Below are 20,648 nucleotides of genomic sequence, written 5' to 3'. Positions count from 1 at the left end.
AGAGAGAGAAAGAGAGAGAGAGAGATGATGACAACTTTTGATAATGTAATTAAAGATAATCAATTGCCACTTGAGAAACAATTATTGGTTACATCTTTTTGTCCCTTATTGCTTTGCCCTAATACAAATAATTCCTTCTGTAAAGTGCCTAATAATAATGATAAATTTCATGGGAGGGTAGCAAAGTTGTAAGTAGACAAGCTATAAATATGTGCAAGCTAGAATTGTTGTATCAAAGAAGACTTGTTTTGAGCTCAACACTTCGAGTTTTAGCATGTGTACTTTTCAATAGTTAAAGATCGCCACTTCATATGGATTTTGATCTTTGACATGGATAGACCTTGTGGCCCCAAGACTCCACGTTGTCATAGGACCTTAGATCTTCAATGCTTTACAGGCAATAGCTTAGAGGTTTTCACAATCCTTGGTTCATGTACTTCGGTTATCTTGATAAGAACCTACGGGTCGTATTGCTCTAGATAAGCCTAGAAAAACGAGGCAATCTTGAACACGTTGTTGATGAACTTTAATCGCAAAACCTTCCTGGCAGATGTAGAAGCAAGCATGTTTTTCTTGGCAGTATGACAAGCATCTCTCTGACCACAGAATTGAGAGACATAATCAAATCCCCAAAAGCTTTGGAATTGTATGATTGCCCCACTTCAATAAGTGGCAAATGTATTTACAAATAATGCATGGGGATCCCGCCTGAGGCATCAATCACAGGCACAGAAAATTGAATGATCACATAGTGTAGCAAGGTACCTTGGGCATGCTGCAAGAGCCCTAGGTGACACCCCCTTATCATGCCCTAAGATGATGTTTCCTACAAAAAACGAAGTTAGAGTTAAGCAAATCCTCCTGCCGAAGAAAAATGTATGCATGGAAGGTGAAAGTGCTGGGAGATTTGAGTCTGACACTGAATTTGGCTGTCCTGTCTCAGAGAATACCCCTTCAGCTCTATCTGTTGCAAGATGACCAAAGGCAGAATTTCAAGCAAATTCATCTGTGAACAAGGTCACAAGATATTATAGGATCTGCAACATTATCACAAGGAGACTTCAGAACCATAGATTCTTTCATTACCAGAGCCTGTTGTAGTACCCATCTGATGTCAATTGCTGCCGCTTTGTTGCAACAATATCTCCAAAAGCATCTATTAATTGGCCTGCCAAGCTTGCAGGATCATCCTGCAATGTATCTATAAAAACACTTACAACTCTCTTTTCGTGATCAGTTGCCCTGAGGCTAAACCATGTCAAGAATTTCATCCGAAAGTCCTCTTTAAGATGGCCTTCACACTCTAGCCAACGGATCACCTTCACAGAGAATTCAAAGTTACTTGCCCCACAATCAGCTCTGCTGGTGATGTTTATTCCACCATTCATATGATCGTGGACTCCTCTTTCTAAACCTTGAAAATCCCTATTTCTTACAACACCAGCCTGAGCTTTCATTTCAACACCTCTCTTTTTGCCCCGAACTTGCACAGCCCAGCCTTGGCAATGATCACTTTCCAAGACATCCGCTGTTGAACGATTTCCAATTACCGGGGAGACCTCACTTGAATGATTACTGTGTAGACACTGGACACTGTCAAGAATGGTCATCCTTTCTTCCATCAACGTTTTTGCCCCTGAACTACAAGGAGGACTTGGATCAAAAGTTTCTGCATCCTGACTCTTCACACATGTACAGGAATCTTTCCTCACTCCGCCTATTTCTGTCTCAAAAAGCCCCACCTGCACAGCACTTGGACACCCTTTAGCCTGAAGAATTCTATTTTCATCCACACCCAATGTGCTGGGAGATGCAGCTTCTCTTAGGTGTTTTCCTCCCCACTTATCTGTAGAAAGGTGTGTCCTAGTATTGACCCTAATGTTCAAGGGAGGACTTGACCGATGAGCTTTTTGGGTATGTATCTTCCCATTCTCATCTGAGATTTTTTGCAAAGCCACGATTTGAGAGCGACCTTTGTCAGCAGGGAGTAATTGCAGGCCTTTGTCAGCAGGGAGGAGTAATTGCTCCTGCTGCACTTCTGTGGCCTTCCCAATGTCCTGGATTTTGCATCTATCTATAAACTCATCTGAGTTGTGTCTCAACTCAAGCCTCTTATTTGAACAACCAAAATTCTCCTCTCGTGTTTTATTTCCATTTGACCGTATTGGATCTGACAAAGAGTGTGATTCCATTAGCCTTTGCATAACTTCTGTACACTTTGTCCAACATTGAGCTTCACACTGCCCTTCATCCCCTTCACAACAGAAGCGGACTATTTTGAATGAATATTCTGTAAGAGGTTGCAAGTTTGAAACTGAAGACTTCTTTGAGTTGCCCGAGATGATACACGTTGGAGCATGTGCGTAGCTAGATTCGCTTGCTTTTCGATGCCAAAGTTTGTAATCAACTGGTAGCTTACAGCTGGGAGTGTCATCATCCACAACTACCACAACTGTGGATGAGCTCACATCTTCAAAGTGAATGGCACAAGAAGCCGGAATATGCTCTTCTGTCATCAGCAATACAATACCCGAATCATTAAATCACCATCAAAAACAGGAATCAACTGCCTCGACGAACAGACAATAATGAAGACATGGCAGGCATGGATACCTGGGAGTTTGAAATCTTCTACTCTGGCCTGCCCATAGACACTCATGGTTTCCACCTTATCTAGTGCCGAACTTATCAACTTCACCACGTCTCCATTGCAGGAGAGCTGGTTTACAAGGCCAGGTACACGTTGTGGAGATACTTCACCTACTATTGGACCCACTTCTGCTTCTAGTTTTTTGATGGCCTCCTCTATGAACACGTTCACGCTTCTATACAGCAGTGTGCCTTTCAGTAGCAAATGACTCAAGAAGAGACGATGGCAAAGGGTATCTACTGTGTAGGCGTTTTTGGCAACCAAAAGTTGTTTCTTCAAGCAACTGCCAATTTCCAATACAAGGTCAAAAATTGATGAGCACGACCGATTTTTAAGATCCTAGCCCAAGCCTATTAAAACCGTAGCCTTTTTGGTAGACAGATCTACTTGATAACCTTATATAATGAAAGCAGAACTACCAGGTCCCTCCTAGCACACAACGTATCAAAGCGACTCATATTTTGTCAAAGCTTGAGCGCAACGATAGGCAACAAAAGCCGTCACAATTTTCCACGAATTGGTAATAAGGAGCCAGCATCAGATTGTACCCAATCAAAGGAGTGGTCCTGCCACAAGATTGACAGCAATAGCTTCGATCAAGAGTAGTAGAACTCTCCTCACTCACGAACCCAGAAATACGTGCATTAAGAGCACATTCTACATGACAAGATAGCCCACAACCAGCCTTCCCAGCTGGCGATTCTGTAGTGCAGCAAATCCAAAGGCTGGGATCCTGATTATCATCGAACCGTTTGCAAATGCAACAGGAGCATCGCTTGCAGAAAGAAAGTGCTGAAGGCAGCTGGGCTTTACAAGCGGGATTTTTGCACACCAAGGAATGGGGCAAGCACAATACGGACGAATCGCCCTTCTTTTCATGCGTATCGGCGGAGATTTCAGTTGTGGTTGCCGTAGTTCCATCGACGGTGGGCGGAAGACGAGATGGCCTACATCCCTTCCGCTGCCTCCGGGCTGAAGCTTGGGAAGCCGTGGTGGAGGGCTGAAGAACAATTGCTGATTCAAGTTCTCTGTCCCCAGGTTTAGCCCCAGACAAAAGTCTCAAAAAGGGGTCCATTATCTTACTCTTTGAAATCCCACCTTGCTTTCCATCCCTTCCCATCTCCATGCATAGCACTTGAATCACGTCTTTGCCTGTCCAAGCACCACGATTATCTGGATTAACATCATCTAGCAAGTCTGGATTCGGTGAAAGCTTCAACCTTTCTGAACTTGGTGCATCTCCCACAAGCTCGGGGGTGGAATTCCAAGAAAAATGCTGCATGCTTTTCAATACCGCGACGATCTCAGTCAAAGGGTGGCGTCAAAAGTCATTGCACCTTGATCTGGTCGAAGGTAATTATTGCACATCCACTGAAATTTCAGAAGCAAAGCACCGGAAGACTTACATGCTACCTGAGATGATGGCTACAGGAGAGGCAATTGTACAAACATGGAGGGGAGTGGAGTTGGGCAGCAGAGAGAGGTGCGGTGCTGAAGCAGCAGAGGAAGCGAAGAAGCGAAGGATGGGAGAAGATGGAATAATTGACGAGAGCAGGAAGGCAGGAAGGGTGAAGTTTGGAGGTAATTGTGGGAAGGGGAGAGCAAGGATTGGGAGAGAAAAGCGGGGAGCAGGTAGGGGGTGGTGAAAAATCCGGTTGGGAATTTACTGTTGATAGAGCATTTGGGAGGAGGAGGAGGAGCAACTGCCCAACCTACAAGAAGGATGGATGCGTACAGAAAAGGGGACTTTGGGAGGTGGGGATCACGTGGAGAAGCAGGCGATGATGATGATGATGTATAGGCCAACAGCTTCTTCACTTGGGCGAAAGCTTTTACTGCTCTGGCTTGCTTCTCCTTTTTCAGCATCTCGTTCCTGCTGCCTGCCTTGCTTTGCTAAATTGGACCTCACTCCCTGCTCGAAACACGTCCCAAATTGCTCGCCTCTCTGTTTTTGCAAGGCCGTCTCTTCCTCCTCAACACCTCACTCTCACTCTCCCACTCTCCCACTAGGAAACCTCTTACCTTCCAATCCAACCAGCATCTCCTTCCTTCTCAACAGCTCACTCTCCCTCTCCCAGTATGAAACCTCTACCTTCCAACCGACGCAGCAGATTCTCACGTTCTCTCTCTCTCTCTCTCTCTCTCTCCCTTGCTTTACTCTCCCCCTTTGACACTTCTCTCTCCCCCCCTCTCGCACATGATCCACCTTTTTAGCTCCATCCCACATGTTGGAGCTCAAGTGGCTTTATAGAATGGAATCGAAAGACCGTTTGCTCCATGGTTGTACATATCGGACTCCATGTGTACAAACCCGCATTACCATGAACTCGCATTGCTATCGGACCATGTGCCCGGATTTCCCACAAGGTCTAGCCAATTGCAGGCAACCATGGGTCCCTAATTCCATTTGCAAGCGACACGCAACATGACTACCTGGTTCAGACTAATCATCTCTCGCGCGCTCACTCGCTCACGCACCTCTCTCGCTTCATTCCAATGTAGCACACTTGCATCACACCAAGCTCTTCTTTGGCCACGAAGAAGAAAGAATTATTAAAATAAATGAAAAGAATAGTTACACCTTGAAAGCTGCAAAGGCAAAGCTTGAGGAGCTCTTGTGACTATAGCCAGGTTTTAATAGAGAGTTCCACGGAACTCTACTACATCAATCACCTCTCTCTTCAAAGTTTTATGTCATCTTGGTGGCTACAACGAGCGGACATCCATCGTGCTCTTAGGTGGAAAATAATTATATGTACTAGGAAACCAATTTAGGTGGAAAATAGCTATATGTGCTAGGAAACCAATGACAAGAGAGTGGTGCTGAATTTTAGTTAAAGCTCCCAAATGCATTCCCATGTGCTATGGCAAGTTGGTTTGTCAAAGACAAAAGACGAAATAAAATTTATGTAATTCTAATACGTTCTCTTTCTATGGGGAAATACTAGAGGAAAGAGAACTTTTAGGTAAACCATACTTATACAGTTATCAATGTATATGAGAGGAAAGAACTTTTAGGTAAACCATGGACATTGAATAAGGCAATGCAAATTCCAACTTATGGTAGCAAGTAGCCAAAGCAAATGTTTGTCTTTCCCTCTTCATTGACGCCATGGCCCATCCCCCAAAACTTACCCATCATTCATCATTTATTGTCAAGCAACATGCACTTTTAAACAAAACTCCCTCAACAATGTCGTCATCACATGTGTTGCTTCTTATTAAAAGGACTAATGTTCCCATCATGTGAACCACTACGTCCTCTCACCATCTCCTATGCTTCAAAAGAAAGGAAAAATAATACATCCCTAGCTTTAGAAGATAACGAATCAATCAACCCTACTAGTTACTACATAGTATGCTTATTTTTTGTATGTCTTCCTAAGCTAGGTACAATACTAAGTAGGCTTCACATCTTCCCTTCCCTTTGAGCATCTTTCTTTATGAAAACTTCCATGTTTAAACGTACGAACCCTAGATTATGTATAACTCTTCAACAACCAACCAACATTCATGACAAGGGATCTTTGAGAATATACCATGATTTTGAATACAAAAATCTTAGTGTTTACATCGAACAACTATGCCAAACTATCCTAATGCAACTTCTATTTTGGGTAGCGTGGAGAATCCTTATTTTATGGTGGTTGAACAAAACTTTCTTTGAATTAGTTACAAGATGAAAATTTCTTTAGTTTTTTAGATCCTAGCATGTAAAGAACCAGGAACATAAAATGAAAGTCCTTAACCTCCCTCTAACCGTTAAACTCCTCCCAAACCCTTCAACCCCCAATGAAGGCAAAATCCTTCATTACCCCAACCATTATAATGCACGTTCCTTTCACACATGCATGCAATATGTTTGCTTACCCCACTTAAGCCTACATCTATCATCGGAATATGACTCAAGGTCCTAAGCTACACTTATACTACAAAGGGCGACACCAATATATCTGTAGGTGACAAAAAGCCTCAGAACCCTGCATAATACTGAGTAAACCCTGCTCTTCCTCTGCGGAAGCCGTGGGAAAGAGCCAACATCCTCCATTTTCACTTTTTTGTCTATGGTGTGGAGCCATGCCATGCGGTATTATCTGAAATTACAAGAATGGCATTTGTATAGCAAGATAATGACGTTCAAATTTTCATCTCTAATACCTTCTTTTAAGAGCAACATCATGCTCATAAAATTGGGTTTATGTACAATACTCCTCTTTGACTGAATTCTTGGATGCAGTGCGTGTTTATCCTCCTACTTTTCTAGTGAGTCCTAAATGATAGGCTTGTATGATCCTTACAGATTAGTATCTGTTGTTGATTGCCTATAGGATGATCACATATAGCCATTTATTGTCATCTTTTGTGACTATATTGCAAGTAAGCCCTTTTACAGTCTCTGTACAATGCTTAATTTCAATGCATAAAAAGGTGACATGTGTCAATATAGGCATTGAAAATACCATTGTTTTGAATAGATACATCATGAGTTTTCAGTGTATTACATGGACATTGTGTGTAAAACCTTTAGCATACAAGAATCTAGATTTAAACCATAATATAGTCAATGAATGCATGAGCTCCTAATAGACTACATTATAACAAATTTGTGTAGTCAGTCATTTGAATCATTAGATGAATCCTATGTATGAGCCTCTAATAACACATCGACATGATCATGTTCATCTTATCAATGTCCTCTGCATCAAAGACTAGATACCCGATATCTAGGCAGTAATGATCCAAAAAGGGTGAAAGCAAGATGAGGTTGACAAAAACGTTCTTCCTTAACATTGCTTTTAGCAGATGCTTGAAAGTGTGTTGAAGTGTGAAGAATGATATTTCGAAATAACATCAAATTTAAATATAATTCAATACACTATTTGAATACATAGCACAGTATTAAATATTTTTAAAAAACATTCAGTACAATTAAGCATATGCATGAAATTAAGGGAGGGGCCATAACCACTAGCCTACCACTCCCATTTTTTCCTCCTCTCAGTACAATTAATTCAAACTTCTTCATTGGCTCTGTACTCAAATTATGTGATTGTGATTGTGAAACATAGTTTCAATGGCTATTGACACAAGGCTAGTGCGAAACTACATCTTCTTTGTGTCCCTCTCTCTCTCTCTCTCTCTCTCTCTCTCTCTCTCTCTTCAAACTTTTTCATTTGCTTTGTACTCAAATTGTGTGATTGTATTCTAAAGCAGAGTATTAGTGGCTATTGACACAAGGCTAGTGCAAAATTACATCTTCTTAATGTCATAACTCTCTCTCTCTCTCTCTCTCTCTCTCTCTCTCTCTCTATGTGTCTCTCTTTGTCTCTCTTTGTCTGTCTGTCTGTCTGTCTGTCTCTGCATAGCTCATTGTGCTACCATCATCTGAACACCTGCTACAACATTGTTCACCACCCATCTTCTACCATCGCCGTTCAACACCCATAGCTTCTTCTCTAGCTAATTGCACAATTCTCACTCTAGTAGCCTATCACTCACCTGCCATTCCAGTTGCTTTGCAATCCACCATTCTAGCTCCTTCTAACACAAAACATTAGGAGCCTGAGTTGGGGCTCCAACCTCAAGTTTTGCTAAACCCCAAACCAAATACCAGGGGTTAGTATCAACTAGGGGTTCAATGTTTGCTTGGGTGTAGCCAAACAAGCCTCAAATGAGGAACTATTTCGGGGCCATTTTGGGGTCGCGACGCTACGCACTCTTGGGTGAGATTTCGAATTTGGGGTGGACCCGTGCTCTCGCCAAAAATTTTCCCAGCATCATGATGCCACACTACATAATAATGAGACACAATCTATTATTCCAAACACCGCAGAGCTCGACACATGGCAACTCTGCCCCCTGGTTCACGTAGTGCAATCTCTGGCATGACTACATCGTGCATCTTTGCAATGTGTCACACCGCAGCATTTGGCCTGACCACCTGTCATTTTGCAGCCTTTTGCCATAGCTTCACTACCTATCACTGGGAAACATGCCCATGTCAATCATGAAAATTCAAGGCTGGCTTGGAGCGGCAACCGCGTTGGCTCTTGGCATAATAATGAGACAGAATCTCTCATTCTCAACACTATAGAGTTCGACACAGGGTAGCTGTGCCCTACTTCACACAACGTAGTCTCTGGCCTAACTACATCATGTAGCTCTACCCTGCTTCATGCAGTGCATTCTTTGGCCTGACCACCTATCATCGCCTAGTCTTTTGCCGTAGCTTTGCCACCTGCCACTGAGTAGTGCACCATGCAAATCATGAAAATTCAAGGTTTGCTTGGAGCGACCACTATGCTGGTTCTTGGAGTTATGGAGTTACCTATTTTTACTTATTTATAGAAGGAGATCTATTGTGACAACAAAAAATGATACTTTGTTCTGAAACCTGTGGGAGGATTTGTGGGGCCCGCAAGGTGACAAAAGCTATCCATGGAGACAAAGAACCAAGAAGCGTCATGGAGAAGTTGGTGGCGGGAGACGGCTCTTTGCGGCTACTCTCTTGCGGCTTGTCAATCTTTTGATGTCGACTACTTTATTTCATGTAATCATTAATGTGGGTTTGACACTAATTACAATAATTAGTGAAAATGATTGCAAATGTGATTATGAGTGGAGTGAATCATTGTAGATACCACGAGTATGAATTATAAATACCTTGGTATAGGGATAGAATGGTTTGAGAGATATATTATTTGTTTGTACTTGGGAAAATAGAAATGAGTCATGTATTTTGAGTAGGGTGGCTACTTTGATTCTTTCCTATACCATACCTTGGTTGAGATATCGAGCTCCACTCATGATATGCCAGGGTGACCATTGTGCATTTATGTCACCAACTTGTTAGCTACAGATGCGGTTGATACACCGCCCATGAATAATAGCTGGATGACAGCTATCTTTATGTACTCTAGTTAGTGGCTCAGTTAGTATGCCACCTAGGTTAGTTGAGTTTGGTTTGAGACCCACATATAGGGTTCACCTACTCCTTTTGTACTAAGAGAGAGTTCTTTTGGCTTTCACAACTAAGAAGAGGAAAACTATTTTCAGCCTCCACCTTTGTGTGTATTCCCCCATTGCGTATGTGAGAAAGCTACAAGTGAGACTCCTTACTTCTCTCCCACTCTCTTCACATGGTATCAGAGCTTGGTTTGAGGTAAGGAGCTCAAGAAAGTAAACCAAGTTCACGGTGTCTTGGTAAGAGGATCAGTGTTGCTTTCCTTTTTCGAGTTTGGGAGCAAATCTCTGTAGGTAGCACAGCCGAAAAGTACAAGAGTGCACTATCTCAGATTGGGACGCCCTTCGTGGTGTGGCGAGAGGGTAGTATATGCTGCTTTCCTTTTTCAAGTTTGGGAGCAAATCTCTACAGGTAGCACAGCCCTTGGTGGTGTGGCAACATTATTTTTTGATTCGAGGCCATTTCGGGGCCTGTTTCGATGGTGGAATTTTTCCGCAGGCACTCATAAAAGTGCCCTGTTTTTGCTGTGCGACCACTGTTCTGCAGGTCCATGAAAAGTTGCCACAGAACAAGTCGGTGAAAAGTTGCCGTAGAAATTGCATCGTATGCCTGTCCCTCTCAGATTGGGACGCCCTTTGCGATGTGGCAACATTATTTTTTTGATTCGAGGCCATTTCGGGCCCATTTCAGTGGTGGAAGTTTTCCGCAGGCACTCAAAAAAGTGCCCTGTTTTTGCTATGTGACCACTCTTGTGCAGGCCAGTGAAAAGTTGCCACACAAATGGCATCGTATGCCTATGCGGAGAGATATTGGGAGTTATAGAATAATTTTTATTGCTTGTTGATGCAAAATCGTCAGTGTGTGGTCAAATACCACTTTTGTCAGTTTTGCAAATTTGCCCTTGTGAGGCAGAAGTTGTGTTTTTTGTAGTGACAGAATATTTTTGCAATGTTTTATAATGGCATTTGATGCTCTTTCACAGATAGTCATTGAAAAGCTTGACAAGAACAACTTCCAAGCATGGAAGTTTAGAATGACGAATTTTCTTAAGGGAAAACTTGGCTATTGGGAGTTCATTATTGGAGATGAACAAAAACCAGTTATTCCTAATGTTCCCAATCAATAGGAGTTGCAGGCATTTAAAGGATGGCATGAGAGAGCTAGAAAAGTTATGTACTGGCTGTCTATCAGTATTTCGGATTCTATGATTTTGCATATTAAGGATGAAAGCACGTCAAAGGAGGCGTGGGATACTTTGACAAAAATGTACAACACAAATACACAAGCCAGGAAAATGCAGCTCAAGCAGGAGTTGCATAATGTGCAGAGAGAAAATATGAGCATCAATGACTACCACATGAAGGTGAAGAAGATTGCAGATGCACTTGCTTCCATTGGGTTGCCAGTGGAAGATGATGATTTAGTTTCTGTGACCTTGAATGGTCTAGGAAAGGATTAAGCACAATTCCGAACATCCATTGCCGTCCGTGAAAAATTTCCTGATTTTGAGGAGTTGATGGCTCTTCTAATTTGTGAAGAGCAGAGAAATGGTGGTGCATCTTCTTTACGAGGAACATCAAAAGAAACTGTCTTCTACTCAAATGCTGGAAGAGGTAGAGGTAGAGGTAGAGTTGGCCAATCTGGAGGCCGTGGCAGAAATCAGAATATGCAGCAAATTCAAGAAAACCATTCCTATGGAGGAGGACATGATAACTTTAGAGGCAGGGGGAGCCAAAGAGGTCGTGGTGGATGGCAGAGAGGCCAATATGCAAACAGCAATGTTGAATGCTACTACCGTGGTAAAATGGGTCATATGGTTAAAGACTATTATAAAAAGTAGAATGACATCATGACTGGAAAATTGCAGCAAGGCAATTATGCATCCTCTAGTAGACAGGGTGATGACAGAAATGAGCATTTATTTATGGTGCAGCACATGACCAATTGTGTGACAAGTGCAGAAGAAGCAATGATGTGTGGTATGTTGACTCAGGTGCATCAAACCACATGACAGGTCATGCAAAATGGATGCAGGATGTAAGAAAATGGGAAGACCAGGATTTGTGGAGATTGGTGATGATACTGCACATCCTATTGTGCAAATTGGTAAAATTCCTTTGTCTATGCAGGATGGGAAAAAGAAATTTCTGTCTAATGTATTTCATGTGCCGAATATCACCAAGAAGCTAGTTTCTGTTGGTCAAATGGTTGAGCAGGGCTTGCAAGTCAGATTAATCCTCATGGATGCTTTGTTGAGGATATGAAAAATAAAGGTCGCTTGATAGAAAAAGGAAAGAAGAAGGGCAGGATATTACGTTGGATGCAGACATGCCTGAATTGAGTGCAACAATGTTTGCACATGGGACCAGTGTAGTTGTAGATATTGATATCTGGCATAAACCCTGGGGGGTCCACTAGGGTTTATCATATGATACCACGTGAGTGTAAGGGAGGGGGGGTATATAAGGGAAGGAAGGAACATTTTATAAGCTAAGGTCACGTAAATAGGGGGTAGATAAGGGGAATTTTCATATATTTATTGCACGCAGGTGACGTCTCCTTATTACTACTAGCGAATCCCCCATGGCATAAACGCATTGGTCATGTTAAAGTACAGTGACTTAAATTAATGTAGGCCCAAAATATTGTTGCAGGATTGCCTAAGTTCAAGGTTGCAGAAATGCATAAGTTATGTGAAGCCTGTCAATTTGGAAAACAGGCAAGGACACTATTTCGTAGACATGTTCAAAAGAGTAAGAGGCCATTGGAATTAATCCACTCTGATGTGTGGACTACTAAAGCTACATCTATTGGAGGCTGTCATTATTTTGTCACTTTTATTGATGACTATAACAGAAAAGTTTGGGTGTATTTTATGAAAAAGAAAAGTGAAGTGTTTGGGCATTTCAAAGCTTTTAAAGCTATGGTTGAAAAAGAAACAGTCCTGCAAATAAAATGCCTAAGGTAAAATGGAGGGGGAGAGTACTCTCAAATGAGTTTGCAAGTTTCTTGCAGGAGCATGGCACGAAGCAACAATATTCATGCAGTCATACCCCACAACAAAATGGACTTACAAAAAGGAAAAATAGGCATATTGGAGAGGTATCTTGTGCCATGCTCAATGAAAAAACTGGCCAGATTATTATTGGGTTGAAGCCGTTGCTACACTAGTCTACATATTGAATAGGACTCCCACTGTAGAGATACATGGCATGATGCCAGAGGAGAGGTATACTGGTAGGAAATCAAATATTTCTCATTTGAAAGTTTTTGGTTGCATTGTCTATGTTCATGTGCCAGATGAGTTGAGATCCAAGTTGAATCCAAAAGCTGAGAAGTGTATCTTTATTGGTTATTCTCTGTAGCAGAAAGGGTATAGATGCTATAACCCTTCTACTCGTAAGTTTACAGTGAGCAGAGATGTTGTTTTTGATGAGATGAGTAGCTGGTATAAAGTAGTAAATGTGATTGATGATGTAGATGCACAAAATGGTAATGCTGCACAGAATTCACAGCAGCAATCACAAAATATTAGTGGACTTGTAGTGTCCTCTAGTAGTGGTTCACATACTTTGTGATGGATAGACAGATTGAGATCAGGAGTATCTCCTCAAAGCAATGCAGATAGTGGTATGCAAGTATCATCAAAAGGGAAAAGAGAAAGTAGATCAGCCCATGGTTGATGTGAATGCAGGTCATTCTTATGTGGATGGTGAATCCAATGGCTCAAAACAGAGCCTTGATGATGAGCGGGGTATTCCTTCTATTGTTACACATGGAGTAAGGAAGACGGGGGATGTTTTTAGAGCACCTGGTAGTGAGCCTATTTTGCGCAGTTCTACCAGAGTTAAGTATCCTATGGATAGGCTAAAATATGATGGATTTACAGCCATTCACTATGCCTATATGGTCAAAGTGAAGCGATGGGAAAAGAGAAATGGGAGAAAGCCATGGATGAAGAAATGCCTTGGAAGCAAATGCTACATGGGAATTGGTGCCTTTACCGAAAGACAAGAATGCAATTGGCTACAAGTGGATTTATAAGGTGAAGCACAATGCAGATGGTTCTTGAGTAGATACAAGGCAAGATTAGTTGTCAAGGGGAATGCGCAGACATATGGCATTGATTATGAAGAAACATTCAGTCCGGTTGCCAGGATGGCAATTGTAAGAGTAGTCATTGCTATGGTTGCATCAAAGGGATGGTCTTTACATCAGATGGATGTAAAGAATGCCTTCTTGCATGGTGATTTGTAAGAAGAGGTCTATATGGAGCAGCCACCAGGTTATGTGCATGCTGTTCATCCTGAGTTTGTTTGTAGGTTGAAGAAAGCCCTGTATGGCTTGATGCAAGCACCCAAAGCATGGTTTGACAAGATAGGACAATATCTTGTTACTATTGGCTTTCAGATTTCCCAGGCAGATTTCTCACTTTATGTGAGAAAAACAGAGAAAGGCATTATGCTGCTTGTCATTTATGTTGATGATTTGATCATCACAAGTGATAGTGATGAAGATATCCTTCATGTGAAAATGCTATTAAAGCAAAAGTTTGAGATGAAGGATTTGGGAGAGCTGCGTTATTTTTGGGGCATTGAGGTGATTAGATCACCAAGTGGGATATGGCTCTTGCAGAGGCAGTATGGATTGGACATGCTGTCCAAATATGGGATGACAGGCTGTAAGCCTATTTCAGTTCGTTTGGAGCAGAATGTGAAGTTGAGCGTAGATGCAGGTGAGCTTCTGGAAGACCCTACTATGTACAAATGCATAGTAGGAAGTTTGATTTATATGACTATTACCAGGCCTCATTTGAGCTATGTTGTTGGATTGGTAAGTCAGTTTATGCAAGCTCTAAGGAAACCGCATTTGGATGCAGCTAGATGCATACTGAGGTATGTGAAGTTCACATTGTAGTATGGACTATTTTAAGAGACTGGGATTCAGATACAGTTGCATGGATACACTGATGCTGATTGGGCTGGTAGTATTTCTGCTAGACGATCTACCGGTGGATATGTGTTCTTTTTTGGGAGTGCTACAATCACTTGGAGCAGCAAGTAATAGCCTACAGTTGCCTTGTTGAGCATAGATGCTGAGTACAGGGGTGCAACAATGGCTGCATGTGAGGCAGCTTGGTTGCATAAGCTACTTTATGATATGCATCAGATGGGCCAGTTGTCATTTATTGTGACAACATGAGCAGTATACACTTGGCAAATAACCCAATGTATCATACTAGAACAATGTGCGGGAGAAGGTTCTTGTAGGTTTTATTGATCTAGTTTATGTCAGCACAGAGGATCAGGTAGCTAACATACTCACGAAGGCATTGGGTGCAGAGAAGATGTAGAAGTTCAGAGACCTGCTTGGCGTGGAGGAATTGGAATTGAGCTTGAGGGGGAGTGTTGAGATATCGAGCTCCACGTGATATGCCAGGGTGACCATTGTGCATTTATGTCACTGACTTGTTAGCTGCAGATGCGGTTGGTACACCGCCCATGAATAATAACTGGATGACAACTATCTTTATGTACTCTAGTTAGTGGCTTAGTTAGTATGCCACCTAGGTTAGTTGAGTTTGGTTTGAGACCCACATATAGGGTTCACCTATTCCTTTTGTACTAAGAGAGAGTTCTTTTGGCTTTCATAACTAAGAAGAGGAAAACTATTTTCAGCCTTCACCTTTGTGTGTATTCCCCCATTGTCTCCTTACTTCTCTCCCACTCTCTTCACAACCTTAGCATTAAATTATGTGCTCATGGCACAACATCTCTCAACACCTCCCCTTGGTGCCATGATCTTTTGGCTACTGCAAGGTGGTCAGATGTGAGTCTACAATCCATCACCTCCCCTTAGTGCATACATTTCTACTTTATTAAATTACATAGCATAGCAGAATAGAAACCGAACAAAGAATAGAGAGTACATGGCAAACTAGAGACAAACAAAATTTTCCTTCAATACTCATGTAGTATAGATGATGGCTCTGTCCACCCATGCACTCCCACAGTGGAGCTTAGATGGCGATCTAGATAGATACTAGGTGAAGAGCTACTAGCTGGAAGATCTCTACTGGAAGATCTGATTTGGTACAATGGACTGGGGAGGTTGCCTCTTTATAGCTATGAGGGTGGTAGTTGGATCAACATGATTGGTGGAACCGACCAGTCAACCTAGTCGATGAAGCCGACTAATCAACCTACTCGGTGGAACCGACTAGTCATCCATGGAATATTCAAGGAATATTCCTACCTCGGGGCTCTCGCCCCCAAGGGCCAACTGGCCCCTAGACCCCAGCAAGAGTAAGGGGCTCCCACACAATCAAGACAATGTGCCTCGTTGTGCTACCAGCTTACCTACCCTGCCTAGCCCATAGAGTATCCATCTAGTGTCCTAGGCTCACACATGGGTTCTCCTCATATGGGGGCCTTACAACTTGAGCACCTTGGACCACTTGTGGTTACCAAGATGGTGGGGCATTGAGCATATCTATTATACTTAAGGTGGTCAAGTGTGGTTTACATGTCAATATCTTCCCTGGGTGCTTTCATAGCTACTCTCAGGTGGTTAGCTTGATTTACAAAATATAGGCAAGATTGGTAAGGTTGTTGTTTCTCAATGGTTGATGTCAATGGTGTTCACTTCTTTGGTTGATGTATCTTGATGCATGATGCTTTGTTCTTCCATGTGCCTTAATGCTTTATGTGTGGATGCCATGTTTTGTGCTATGGTCATCTCATGCACTTGTGCTTTCAGCATGCTTTTTGCATTCATGCGTCGCTTTTTCATTTGTTGCAAAGGTCTTACCATGAGCTTTGTTTTGCTTCAATGGCAGTGTCTAATTGCATATGTCTAATTGCATACAATGATTCTAATCTACTGACAGGCGGCATAGAGCTTGAAAAAATGATCACTTTTCCTTTTTGGAGCGTGTGCAAATTCTTCTTGGATTGAAAGTTAAGTCTTGTCGAAGTTTTGATCGAGAAATGGCCCTTGATGATGTCGCATAAGGATTCACATGTAGAATTCAAACTGTGCTTAACAAGAGGTTGTGTGCTTAGAAGGCACTTGGTGATGTGGCATTAACCTAACCTTTAGCCTTTAACGATGGTTTAACTTAACCATAGTTCATTTGACCAACACTGCCACATGACAAAGAATTAACCACTCCCAACACAAGGTTAATTAACCTTACCCGGGAAATATTTTATCTTGCCACGTGTCTACAATGAGGTTGCCATGTGTCACTTTTTGAGAACTTTGAAGAACTTTGGATTGGATTTCTGCTTGGCGACGTCAAGACGGGGATGGCTGAGGGTTCTGTGGAGTTGCCGCCGCACCTGTCGATGAGGTCATTAGTTGGAGATCAAGCTCCAAAAATTATGTCTTAGCTCCGCTGAGGACATAGCCACTCTATGGAGCATTCAGCTCCTCTCACAACTCGCGAGACTCTTTGGTGAGCTACAACTCTTCCATTGACGCCAATTTGCACCACCTGTCCGTCGATTTTAGCTCTATGGCACTGGAGCATCAATGGTCGTAGTGAGCTAGGCTACCAACCACAAATGCTCTGAGTATTTCTTTCTCCGTATCATCAACTCTCAGGCCACCAAAAAAGTGACGGGCCCAAAATTGCAAGCCTTCTCCTATTGTTGCTGCAGATCTGCTTGGAAGGCGCTCTATAGATGTTGCAGGGGCTTAGAGCCTTAGAATGGGAGCAAGGTCATTGAAGGAGCAGCACGCTGGTGCTCGTTGGCTCTGGTTGCTCAACTACATGCAATCATTTAGAGCATTGGAGAGTGTGTCGACAGGCTGTGGCATTTAGCAAAGGCCTTCACGTTGGTGAACAATCAAGAGCCTTTGTTGGAGGGAGCTGCCTATGCTTGGCTTTGCAATCAATTATCGTCGTTTGTGTTGTTGAAGAGACGTTTGGACATGGAGGAGCTACTCATGAGCCTAAAGTTGTTGCAGGTCGTAGTTGAGGATCTACTTTTTGCTGCTAAGCCAGGTTTGCTGAGGTCATTTGGAGTCGTCAGTAGCTATTGCTCCTTGCTTTGGCGCTTTATGATATATAGCTCGTTGTTGGCACTAGCTATTGTATCACATGATGTGTTGTTTAAAGGGCATGTAGTGTTGTAGTCGGGACATTGTAGCCAAGAGAGGTCATTGTGGTTTGCTAGGCAGGAGTGCTATTCTGAGGAATCGAAAGCCTCGGTGTATCCCAAGCCAGAAATGTCAGAAGAAGCTTGTTGCTGCTGCTGATGACCAAGTCGATGAAGATGTTAAATTACATGGTGCAACGGAAGAGAGATTGAACAAAGAATAGAGAGAACATAGCAAACTAGCGACAAACAAAATTTTCCTTCAATATTGATGTAGTACAGATGATGGCTCTGTCCACCCATGCACTCCCATAGTGGAGCTTAGATGGCAATCTAGACAGATGCTAGGTGAAGAGCTACTAGCTGGAAGATCTCTATTGGAAGATCTGATCTGATACAATGGACTAGGAAGGTCGCATCTTTATAGCTATGAGGGTGGTAGTCGAATCAATGTGTAGTCGGTGGAACCGACCAGTCAACCTAGTCAGTGGAGCCGACCAGTCAACCTAGTCAATGGAATCGGCTAGTTGTCCATGGAATATTTAGGGAATATTCCCTATACCATCCCAGGGACTAGCTAGCCTCCAGACCCCATCGAGAGCAAGGGGCTCCCACATAATCAAGACAATGTGCCTCATTGTGCTACCAAGTTACCTACCCTGCCTAGCCCATAGGCTAGACTCACATAGATCACCTTTCTACCATCAATGGTCTCATTGATAGACCTCATCTGACATGCAAGTCTGGATCCACCCAGTGTCCCGGGCTCACACATGGCTTCTCCTCATAAGGGGGCCTTACAACTTGAGCACCTTGGACCACTTGTGGTTACCAGGATGGTGGGGCATTGAGCATATCTAACAGGAGAAACCATGAGCCTCGGAGATTTTGAGTCGCCTCTTGTCTTGCTTTGCTATCTCTCAAAATAGAACCTTTTGAAACTTACAGAACCTTATAATTAGAGAATAGAGAACCCTCAAGAAATAACTACCCTTCTCTCTCTTGCAACTAAAATCTTTCTTTCTTTCTTTTGAAGAAGAAGAACACTACATATCTCTCTAAATGAAGAACTCTCAAAATCTAAAACTAAATTTTCACTCTGAAACTAATCTAAGAATGGGAGCAATCCTAGTGAACATGAAGTTGGGGGTAATAAACTTCATGCACCTCTTCACTTCTTGCTGCTTTCAAACTGAGTGATAGAGATATTCATCACTGGGAAAGGGACATTAAAAAGAAGCTTTTATACCGAGAGACCACACCATACTATCCTCCCTTATATGAGAATAAAGATGGTAACATCTCAAGTCATGTTGTACTCAAGCATAGGGAGAAGGAAAGGATCAGCGGAGGCCATAATCTCAGCAAGCCGGTCTGCACCAAAGAGAAGAGCGATACGTTGTTGGAAGAAGATCTTGCAGCCCAACATGAAGTGAATGGATATATATCGAGGAGTATGAAGGGGCTGATTGGGTCAGATGGGTAGGTTCTGAGGAAACATTGCACCTCCTTCATAGACACCTTTATACTTAGCTCAAAACACTCTTCAAACTATCATAAGACACAGAGACCCATAACTTTCAGCAAAGACATGATATAAAATATTCAAACACATATCCACATGTGCCTTGGAATGGGCTTCGCTCTGATATAAGTTTCACAACAAACATAGAAGCGGTCGGAAGGATATGGGCAGTTTACTGGATGAGGGTAAAAATTGTCTGAAAAAGAAACAGTCACACACAGAGAGTCATAAATTTTTGGTTTCAAATCTAATAAAATAACTCAAAACATAGGATGATACTTCTTGAAGAGAGCTTTGAGAGAGCTTTGCACTGATATAAGTTTCATCCAAATCGGACCACCGAGCAAAATACTAATAGGGGGTCAAACTGTCATGAAAAACACCTACTTCTTCTACTAATGCCAACTTGGGAGAATACTACCTCCATGCTTAGACTTCATCAACGATCCAAGTCCCATAGAGGTCACCTAGGAGGGAAGTAAGAGCTCCCTTTATGGCTTGGGAAATAGATAAACCATGTATGCACAATGAGCGGCTGAATAGACAACACTTTTGAGCACTTTGGAAGAGAAAACAATGGAAAAAGGAGAGAGACACTCAAGAGAGAGAACTTGAAGTGACAGTTACCAATAAAGTTATACTCCACTCCAATACAACTCAAAATACTACAAACACAAGGGAGAAGAAGAGGTTTCATACATACAAGAGGGAGCAGAAGCTCCAAGACTACTCATAGAGAGAGAATAAACTAGAGAGAGATGGACTCAAGAGTCTACATAAGAGAATATCTACAAGAGGGAGAGAAGGCTCATGGAAGAGGCTTCAAGAGACCAGAGCTACAGCAACATAAGGCCTAATGGTGGAAGAGATGATGAACAAGGGAGAGGAGGGCTCCTTTTATAGAGATTTTGTCACCCTCCTTCACCCATTTACAATTGCTGCCTGTAGATTCCTTTCCCTATCAATCACAAAAGGCCGTATGTCACCATCCATGTCCTTTTTGGCTACCTCTTTCCATGTGTCCCATCAAAAGATGCTCAAGACTCTTAAAATATTAAGAAAGTAAAGAGTCTCCACACATGGAGCCCATAGGGACCCTCTCTTTTCCATATGTCCACATCCTCCTTATTCCACATAGGAATTCTAGAAGGATTCCTCTTAACTCCATACTCCTTCACATGCCTTCCACACGCTTGGCATGTGGCCTCTCTTATATTATTGGAACACATGGGCATGAGCCCACCTCTTTATATGACTCACTCTTTGTTGAGATATCAAGCTCCACTCATGATATGCCAGGGTGACCGTTGTGCATTTATGTCACCGACTTGTTAGCTGCAGATGCGGTTGGTACACCGCCCATGTATAATAGCTGGATGATAGCTATCCTTATGTACTCTAGTT

The 20,648-nt window shown here is 42.4% G+C and overlaps 1 protein-coding gene across 3 annotated transcripts; it reads right to left on the bottom strand.

The window, feature by feature from the left end:
- Positions 1–460: 460 nt before the first annotated feature.
- On the bottom strand, positions 461–4,373 carry LOC147904355 (VIN3-like protein 1). Of its 3 annotated transcripts, none has more exons than XM_087386091.1 (4): positions 4,057–4,373; positions 3,199–3,926; positions 2,614–2,933; positions 461–2,509 (listed from the first exon to the last, which is right to left on the bottom strand). In XM_087386091.1, exons 2-4 carry the CDS (start codon positions 3,774–3,776, stop codon positions 1,083–1,085), a joined length of 2,325 nt encoding a protein of 774 aa, XP_087242217.1. In that variant the 5' UTR covers positions 3,777–3,926; positions 4,057–4,373; the 3' UTR covers positions 461–1,082. The 3 variants fall into 3 exon arrangements, with proteins under 3 accessions (XP_087242217.1, XP_087242226.1, XP_087242208.1); XM_087386100.1 differs by having other exon boundaries at positions 3,199–3,802; XM_087386082.1 differs by having other exon boundaries at positions 3,199–4,373.
- Between the last annotated feature and the right edge of the window lie 16,275 nt (positions 4,374–20,648).

This window comes from Dipteris shenzhenensis, chromosome 2, assembly GCF_047967505.1.
Source record: "Dipteris shenzhenensis isolate YYH24624 ecotype China chromosome 2, Dip_SZ_1.0, whole genome shotgun sequence".
Taxonomy (NCBI): Eukaryota; Viridiplantae; Streptophyta; class Polypodiopsida; order Gleicheniales; family Dipteridaceae; genus Dipteris; species Dipteris shenzhenensis.
The sequence above is the reverse complement of the archived record's forward strand: the minus strand, read 5'-3'. Positions and strand labels throughout refer to the sequence as shown.